We start from the raw sequence: 10,331 nt of genomic DNA on the forward strand, positions 1-10,331 counted from the left end.
CCCACGAGGAAAACTGCCAACTCTATTTAAACATAAGCAAACGCCAAAAGATAAACTTGTTTACAAATTATTCCTGACTTTTTTTCGCCGTTTGCTTTTCTCGGTATCGAGTTTTTAAAGAACCAAAAGAAATGTAGTACAACCCATACCCTAACACTATTTTTGGGGGGGTGGGGGTTGCCTACGACACAAGAGATGATGCTCATTCAAAATACTTGAAATTTCACTAAAAGATTTTAACAAAAGAAACAAGTCAGGCATGAATATTCAAAGTAGACTGGCAAACCCATATTGAGCAGGTGTACATCACTTCCTTCGACCTTACAAACAGGTCCTGAGTCTGACTCGTACACTGATCAATTTCGGATAGCTGAACAGAATCATATTTCAACAGCAAGAATAAATCAACTCGTTCACATGCCTTCCGTAGTTCCACATCAGCACACAAGAAAATATAGCAAAACACAACTTTATTAGAACTCGAAATTCTGGGGATGTTTTTACATCAAATTTTACTCGTAGTTACAACTTTACATATTACTCTATGCAACACTTTAGTGCCTTTCCCCCCTATCGTTATACAGTTCTACAGGATTGTATAGCCAGAGGTGGACTCCCTTCTGTTGGAGAGAGAAGATCTCCATGTCTCCAAGCAACTTAATTCATGAAGTTCCTTCAGCAGGTTTTGGTTGCACCACAGTTGACAGTCTCAGTCTTGAAAAAACAATTTGTTCTCAGAACAGTATATTACAAGTAGGAATTGAAAAAAAAAACAGAACAAACATTAAACGTACAGATAGGTTAGAAATTGCGCTGCATTTAAATAAATTAGAAATATTAAATGTGCAGTAGGATGTACCTAAGGGGCCTCCTCTGGGCTGTGGATGTTGGGGCAGGAGGGCGAACTAGTGGGGCAGCAAGCTCAAGTATCTATTTTCCCAAAACAAATTAACAAAATCAGCATTAATATTCAAATGTGTAAAATAATAGCAGTTTGATCAGCATGAAAAAAATCAAGAGAAGTTTAGTGCAAGAAGAATGAATCTTTGACATTTATGATCCCAAAACACTTCCATAAACACAACAGCTATTTTCTGGTGTAAGCAGCAAATACAAGCCAATATGCCATAGAAAACACATGCCTTTCTTCTACTTAGATAAATAGCCTGTCTACAACCACCTGGTAAGTAATGGATCAAACACACTGTTTTCTTAGAGACAGAAGAGAGGAAGAGTGCAAAGCTGCAAATTACTAAATTTTTAACACCCATTTTCACGAAAACCTACAACTTACTGTGGATACGCTATACAGCCATATATTTTTTTGATGATATATGATTAAATTATTTTAGTACAATTCATTTAAGCCCACTAAACCAGTATTGCTCACTAGCTTCTCAAAGAGGTATAGATGCGAAGATAACATCCAACTTATGCGCGAGTGATATGTTGACCAGGAACCATATGCCATCTTCATATGGATAGTATTTTTCTATCTATACATATCTGTGCTACAGAGTACAGAGCTAACCTCTCTTTGTTTAAGTAGGACCAGACAGATGTAAACATAATTATAAAAAAAATAAATAAAAATGCATTATAATCTAGTCCCATTAAAAAATGGCGCTGCAGAAGTTTTGAGACTCGAATAGGTCTTAACTAAAACTAAACAAGTGCTACCATGCAAAAAGGGACTTACACAACAGTTCTATTAGAAAAAACAATATACATTAGCATTTTGAGAAAAGAAAAACACTTGCATGCACCATACAAAGATATGTTGTTTTGAGTACATGCAACTTAACATTAAAAATTTCAACCAAAATAATGTTGAAACTATTAAGGTCTGTCCTGGGAGTATAGCTCTGAAATGGTTGCCATTATATTTTAGAATAATCCAGTAATCCACTACATGGAATGGCTTATATCATTATTTTAAATACCTTTTCCTTACATTTAACTATAAAAGGTAATAGTCAAAGGTGTACATTGGAGATCATGTCAAATGTCGTGTAGAAAACGTAGACAACCATACAGGCTGAATAGTTTGCAACCACGATGCACTATGAAGATAAAGCAAACAAGGTAAAAAAAAATTTCCTTGGAATAGGATGCTGTAGGCAAAAGATACAGAGCAATCAATTCTATTAGGGCAACATTTGAAACTCAACTTTGAAAATAATATTCAAAAACATAAAAGGCAATCATCATTCACCAGGTATATATGGTGTATTTCTAAAAAATGTATTAAGGTGAGGTCAGAATAAAATATAAAGGTTAAATAATAGGTTACTACATTAAACTGATGGACTGTAGCTTAAAGAAGTTGTAGCTTAAAGAACTAAAAAGTGTTCAGATAGGAAGGAAATGATACCTCAAGCTCTTCCACAGCTTTGCGCTTCACACAATTATTGCCAGGGGAACTTGTGGTTCCTGTTTTGCTCCCATCACTTCCAGTTTCATGCTCCCAAGATAATCCTTGATCTACTGCAACTAAATCTTTCTGATTTACCTTCACTTGATGAGAATCCAGTTCATCAAGTTCATCAGGCACTTGTAGGACTGCTGAAGAGAAATTTGTGGTTTTATTGACATTGTTGTCTGCTGGTTTTTTACAAGAACTATCTAAAATATGGCCCAATCCATTTGTTGGACTTTGATAAACATTGGTTGAGTTAGGAGGTGTGCTATCTGGTGGCTTGACTAAATCATGTGCAACATGATTCTCAGGAACAGATGTACTTTCCTTGTAGCTTCCCAGGTGTTCCAGCTCAACAGATTCTGTAGGGATATTTGTAGAGCCATTTAACATATGGCCAGTTTCTTCACAGAGCAAACTTGAGGACACCGTATTAGTTCTTTCCTGAGAGTGATAGTTACCACGAGGATCTGAAGGAATTCTGTTTACCTCACTGCTCTTATAGGGTGCAGGCTGGGCAGTACTTCGAACATTTCTTTCTTGAACAGCTGAAATCTTACTTGTTGAAACAGTACGAGCTTCCTTGCCAATTGTTCTTGACAAGCGAGAAGGACGAATTCCACCAGGAAAAACAAATGATGGGATATCTTTTCTTTTTACATGGGAAACTTCAATATCCATTCCTTCGCTCCAGTGTTGATATGCATGAATATTACTTTTAAATTCATTCACTATTGCTCTAATGTCATACTGCTCAGCTTCTTGAGCTTGGTTGGTTTGTTTTTTCCAAAGACCCATAAAGTAAAAACAATGCAATGGCCTGGTGCTGTCTAAGAAATCTCTAGGATTAGGATGTGAGAGGAGCATCTCACGTGTAAATCGCTCAATCTGAATCAGCACCAAAAGAAATGTACATTACAATATGGCTTACTTTCTTAAAAGAAAGAAATGTTTCAGTGTGGCCATCACCTTTAATACAAGTGTACGAAGCCGGGATTCTACCCAACCTTTCCAATTCCTGAGGTCATCTTCATTTCTTGCTGTGATCTCAATCTTTAAATAATTTCTATATAGTTCAAAAAATGGATATGGCTCAAATAAAGCATCCCAGTCTGCTTTGTTTTCATCTATTGCCTACAATAAGCAATCCTATGGACATTAGATGCAGACATGAAATATATTTGCAATGATGAACATTATTGTCTTTTACACCTATCTCCATTCAGAATTAGATGTCATTTTGGGCCCAAACATAGAGACAACGATAATTAATTCTGTTACTTCAGACCTGCTTACCACTAATCAATATGCTCTATCTGTAATTACTGGCTGTCCATATTAATGCACCAGTGCAGCACTTATTTAATCCCATCACAACAAAGACGAGGCCACAACACATGTAGTGCAAGATATTCAATGTGAATCAGGAGAACCCAAGCTACTATTTAGCCACCATGCTAAGACAACTAACTGTAAAGCATTTTTTTAATTAGTACATATTTTCAGTTTTTCAGTGTGCAATTCTGTTGCATGCGCATGATATGAAATGGGTTACTTAATAACATTGAAAATACCAATATATAATTATAATAACAAGCCAAAATAGATCACCCATATGTCAATGGCACGGCCAATGATTTTTTAGCCCCATATGAGGATTTGCAAAACATACTATAGCCCCCCTCCCCCCTCCCTTTTTTTCTGAACAAATTAGAATGTGAATTCTCAGAGTACTCCCTCTGGTTAAGAAAACATGTTGATCAAGACGTGTACAAGCTTTTAAAACTTTGAACATCAATATGTTTCTTAATATTTAGAGTTGGTTTTATGAAAATCTTGAGTAGATTTGTACGTTCACAATATCATAGGTTTGTCAGGTTTTACAAATATATGTAGGAGAAATTAGTGGTTCAAGTTGTATCTATCTTGAAGGTCTTGACGTTAAAATGAAATGTTTTCTTAACCAGGAGTATTTTAGATGGTTCTTGTGTTTTCCAAATACATGGTTAAATGCTTTCACTATATAAAATAAAAGTAATGTGCATTGAATCCTATAGACTTGCCAGTTTGCCCTTTAGAATTATGAATTCAGGATGGATGCATCACAAAAATTTTGATGCTAATGCACATTGGGTTATACAACAAATCAAAATGGTTGACCAGCAGTAAAGTTCTACTCCAGTTACCAGCAATTCCTACTTCCAAAATAAAAAAAAACAACTCTGCAATGAGATGTACCTGACAGATATCAGAAGCTCGTGTGAATTCTTGGACCATCACATGTCTAGTACTGATAGATACATTATAGCTAGAATTCATACAAGGATAAGCAGGTGTAATTATAGGCATATGATGGCCCCTGTCTCTAAAATTTCTCCTTGGATCCCACACAGGAAGACCAAGAGAACTCTCTTGAATATGGCAAAGCATAACAGGATTGGGCCACTTCCACTTGCTGTAGACTTTGAAAAAACGAGATATCAACATGCTGGGTGATGCATTTGGGTATAATTGGCATATACGAGCAACAAGAAGTGCCCAGTTTATACCACCAAGAAACCCTATAACCTGGAAAAAATCATAAATACCACCATTACAGAAAAAATTAGACTTACTATGGTCAAATGGAGTAATAGGATAATGAGCACATTATATATGGCATACCCACAAATAACAAATGTTGATCCAATTACATGCATATCATGGATGTAAAATTGCATGAAAAGAACAAATCTCAGAACATACATTTGAGTAGACTCCACGGCATTTTGCCCAAAATCTCATGAATCTCAAGGTTGTCCGGAAGGTCTGCATTTCAGAAAAAATGGTCCATGCAAAGTTATTTACTGAAATGAATAATAGAATTTGAAAAATATACAATGCTAGAGGTGCAAACCAGAATATTTGGAACCAATCGTAGAATTTGGTCAGTAACTCGGCACCCATTCAAACTTCGGACAGTTTGTTCATCAACATTATACAATATAGAGTCATGTGAAAGATCAAGGTCCTGCAACGCAATGGTGTAACATTGTTACTGATGATTACGAGAAAATGATAGAGCAGCCAATGGAAAGCAAGGGCATAAATAAACATCCATAAAAGTAAGTTTTATTACGTGGTAAGGTATAAAATGGATAAAAATGAGAAATGGGCACTTCCATACAGTCAACCTAGCTATGTAGCATGCAAGGAAACAAAAACAAAACTTACCTCAGGAATCACAACATGTGTAAGATTAGCATACAAAAGGTCAATAGAAACCCCATTAAGTTTGAATTTCAAAACAGGAACATGAGCATCTGGCACTGGATGTAACTCTGTGACCTCTGGCATATCAACTAGCATTTCATAAAGAGCTTGGAAGAAGTACTCCTGCAAAAAGGTGCATTTCATAAAGTAAACTATGCAAAGTATTTAAAATTCCACTAATGCCATCGTCATTCCTCTTACAGTTCGAGTTGCATGTCTTGGACCAACACAAAGCGTATCAATATCTGCACCAGGGCCATGAACCTGGGGAAAATATTAAGAAGCAATATTCACAACCCTTTGCATAGATGGATACCAAAGCAATGAAACTGCCAACAAGCAAGAATGTCTTAGGTTTCGCTAATTAGAATCATCCAATCCATGAAGAACAAAACAATAAAAAAGACCTTGTGCATCCATCATACTTATATCTAATGGCAATGTCGGAGAAAACAAGTTAAAGGATAATTGTCTTATATTTTGATGTAGGGTAGTCTTCTAATAAAAGCCAAACAATATTAGGGTTAATGCAGAAAGTAATGGGTATGCCAACTGAACAAGATTTTTTACAAGCTGAATTAAATATGCAAGGAACAACAGGTGCAGAGTACCCCTAGTCGGTATGAACCAAAAGTAAAAATCTTTGCATTTGCTTCTTGCACAAATTGCTCGCCAAAACCACCAGCTCGAGTTGCCTTCTTAATCCAAGCCTTCACAATCTGCCAAAGACAAGAATCGTTAAAAAGTGTACATCTCCTACACAAAGTAAAATCAGAAAAGCACACCGAGGATAACTGCTCAACCTGGTCCAGTTTGCCTAAAACCTCTTCACGTGAGACAGCCTCCTCTTGGCTTTCATACAGGCCCGCGTCAGCAAGACACTGAAGGATCAACATCACAACACCATTAGGAATGTAGTGATGAAACAAGAAAATGTTAACTCATCCATTAGCCATCCTGACTCGTACCTTCTCAACCTCCTGCGTGCGGACAATGTCCTTCTCTGTTGGGCCGCTCAATGAGATTGGCTCAGTCACACCAAGGTAGCCATTACCATTGTTACTCTTCGCCATAGATGGTGTACAATCAGTCTCAGGAATTCTGCTTCCTCTTACTAGCTATCTCAAAAAAATTATTATTTCTCTTTCTTTTAACCTTCTTTACAGCGCAAAATTTGATGCTTTTTCCAGTCTATCATACAAATTCTTTTATTTGCTACTATGTTAAACTGTTCCAAACATTACAGAAGGAATGCGAGAATTACATGAACCATCAACTAATTCCTAACCCTAGAGCACGGCAGCTGCTAGCATCCACCGATTCCAAGCAAGGGCCGACCTAACATGGGGGCTCAGCTGAACCCCAATATTTTTGGAAAAAAAAACTGCCGTTAGTACGACATCAGGCATCAAAGAAACCGGATGGGTAATTTGCAGGGCAAAAAAATCAATCAATTCCACAGGAGGGAAGGCCGCCAGAGAACTAGAATACCTTCAGTGTGATTCAAATCGAGATGTAATCGGATGGAACGAGGTCGGCCGCGTCGCCCCTCCAAACCCGCTCGCCGGCGCCGCCGTGCCCGCGGAGTCGGGAGGGAAGGCCAAGGAAGCCGTCCACAGCCGCGGCCGCTCGCCGACCCTGACCCTGCGGTTCGGAGAGGGGAGAAGAGGCGGCGGGGGAGAGAGTGACGTAGGGATCCTCGCGGCTGGCGGCGTTAAGGCGAGGTCAGGGAGTGACTGTTCGCGCTTCGATGCAGCGACGGAACCGCGCTCACCGATCGACGAGCGGCGACGGGGAGGGCGCGAAGGGGATTGGGGCCATCGTTCGGCGAGCGCGGCGGCGGATCGATGGCGCGGGGCACGCCGAGGGCGGTGGCGGAGATGGAAGAGGGGATGAAATTAGGGTTGGAGGGGAAGAGGAAAGTGCGTGACGGACGTGGCCGGGCGCGTGTTTGGGGAAGGGGAAGAAGGGTCGTCGACTCTACGACTGGGAGGAAAACGGCTCGGTGAAATCAAAATTGAAACCATATTATCGAATACGAAAATAGAGTCAACTCGAATCAGAGCGAATACGGTAACGAAAATTTATCACAATATAAAAACTCTCAAACCGAGGTTTTAATTTTTTTAAGACAGTAGATAAAAAATTTCAAACATTAGCAACTAATAATACCACTTTTTATTATTACAACTAATAACCAAGTTCATAGGGTTGTCTAAATACCAAATAAAGGCTATAATTTATAAATTATTATAGTAAAGTATAAAAGTTTACATATTATGTTATAAAATAAAGTGTGCATAGTACATATTGTTATAAATTAAAGTAAAATATAAAAAGCGGTAACGATTCTACTGGGATTTTTCAGTTTGTCGTGGGCGTGCGCCACACCGATGGCCCGCACTGCGTGCTTGCCCGAGTAGGCGCTTCCGCTGGCTGTTAGTCCTGATAGCTTACAAGTACAATTCGACTACGCTCAATTTCAACAAAATATAGCTTCCTGGCACAGTGGATACGGCTCTCCACCTCTAACCTTACAGTTCGACTCCTCAAAAGGAAAGAAAAGTTGAGCGTATGTTTTTCTTTTTGGGCAGCGGTATCCTTATTTTCTTTTTTGGCACCGGTATCGCGCTGCAGCATGCAGTAGCTAGCCTGATTAGCGGCTAACTAATTACTTAAAATTTAGATTTGATAACCCTAGCAAGCCTGATTACATATTTGATTACCGCTAGCTAGCCTGATTAGCGGTTAACTAATTAATTAAAATTTAGATTTGATTCTTAATTTAAAGTGTTGTTTTTATTATCATATATATATATATATATATATATATATATATTAGACAATAGATTGCAAATTTAACACCAAAATTTTGACACTTAAATAAATTCTTAAATCAAGTCATTATTATTATGAATTTAGGGTATATTGTTTTGATTGTTGTGAGCAAATATATTTCTACATATAAAGTTTCTGAATAAAAATATTTTATTTGTATTTAAATTTTATGAATACTTATGCATAAAGTTTATAACAAGAAATATTTTATCTACATATAAAATTTATGTAAAATCTTTATAAATAGAAGTATTTTATTTATGTAGCATGTTTATGAATCGAAATATTTTGTATGAGTAGAAATTTTACCAATGAAAATTATTTTTCACATAATTTCAAGTAGAAGGTCAAAATTTTAATTTCACTTTTATTAAAATAAACTTAATCTAAGAAACTATTTTCCTTCGTTGTCGAATGACTACCCACCTTATTTAATTTATTTATAATATTGAATACAATCTACTATCTCATTCCGATGTAACGTACGTTTCCCAAATCAATTGGATGTTACTACCTTTGAATCAACATATAATTTATTTTTAAAACTTATTTTACAAAACTAACATCAACTTAACCCGGTGCAAAGCACATGCATTTAATATTTAACTTATTCATGTATGCTTTATAATCTAAATTTGAACTATTATAAAAATTGATAGTGTTTTTGTCATGAGTCAGTCGTCCGTCTTGCTTGAGTGGATCAGTCAGGCCGCATCAACTAGGGCCTTTTGTCTACCCGAGTGATCTCCCTTGAGTGGATCCCGGCATATAGCATAGTGTTTGCTTTGTAAACTGAGTTCAATCCTCACATGAGATCGTGCTTTGTGTATTTTTCTTTTTGAGTAGTCGTCCATCCGAAACCGTTGTTTCAACATAATTTGCACTCGATCTTAGTAAATAAAAATTTTGTAGCCCTATGGTTATGGTGTTGGTTCTAACCTAGATAAAGGCTTTATAGTCTGATAGTTAAGGCATTGGTCACTAATCTAGATGTGCCAAATTTATTTATTTTTATATTTTACTTGCCAGTATAATTTTGATACACTTTACTTTTTCTAACTGAACGTGTAATTTGTTTTCAAAATTTATTTTAATTTACATAATAAAAATTAACTTGACCCGGTGCAATGCACGGGCATTTGTTCTAGTTAAAGTAAAATGTTGTATATAGAGTGAAGTACACCAGCGGTTCATAAACTTGTATACATGTGTCATCTAGGTCCCTGAACTCTCAAAATACATTTTTGGGTCCCCGAACTTGTCCGGTGGTGTCATATAGGTCCAAATGGGCTCCGACCCGCTCCATCCGCTGATGTAGCATGCCACGGTGGCGCCTACGAGAATGGAGAGAAAAGAATAAGGAGGAGAGAGAAACTGATATGTGGGACCCACATGGCACCACCAACACGTAAGCGCCACCGTGGCATGCCACGTCAGCGGATGGAGCAGGTTAGAGCTCGTTTGGACCTATATGACACTCCTAAACAAGTTCGGGGACCCAAAAATGCATTTTGAGAGTTCAGGGACCTAGATGACACATCATACAAGTTTAGGGACCACCGGTGCACTTCACTCTTATATATATGTTTTGATTAAGAACTTAAAGCTAACTTGATGATGTTGGTTGGGCTCTTTGTGTTGATATTGTGGATTTGTGTTATATAGTCCTGCAAAAAAATTCCAAAAAGTTTTCGACCGGTTCCGATTTCCGACGGATAGTGCCCTTACCGTATCCGTTTCTGTTTTTTTGAGAAAAAAAATTCCGAATTCGTTTCCACTTTCGATAAATTCCAAAAAAAGTCTAACTGATAATTTCCGTTTC

General features: G+C 37.4%; 1 protein-coding gene across 1 annotated transcript; it reads right to left on the reverse strand.

Annotated features, from left to right (window-relative positions):
• Window positions 1-410: 410 nt before the first annotated feature.
• Window positions 411-7,628, reverse strand: LOC102712724 (nuclear poly(A) polymerase 1-like). Its single transcript, XM_006654129.3, has 13 exons — window positions 7,163-7,628; window positions 6,640-7,026; window positions 6,475-6,552; window positions 6,283-6,390; window positions 5,873-5,935; window positions 5,633-5,794; window positions 5,316-5,429; window positions 5,165-5,227; window positions 4,658-4,987; window positions 3,389-3,553; window positions 2,375-3,307; window positions 860-930; window positions 411-714 (listed from the first exon to the last, which is right to left on the reverse strand). The coding sequence occupies exons 2-13, from the start codon at window positions 6,742-6,744 to the stop codon at window positions 663-665; spliced, it is 2,244 nt and encodes a 747-aa protein (XP_006654192.1). The 5' UTR covers window positions 6,745-7,026; window positions 7,163-7,628; the 3' UTR covers window positions 411-662.
• Window positions 7,629-10,331: the final 2,703 nt, after the last annotated feature.

The sequence above is a fragment of the Oryza brachyantha genome, chromosome 5 (genome assembly GCF_000231095.2).
Source record: "Oryza brachyantha chromosome 5, ObraRS2, whole genome shotgun sequence".
Lineage (NCBI taxonomy): Eukaryota > Viridiplantae > Streptophyta > Magnoliopsida > Poales > Poaceae > Oryza > Oryza brachyantha.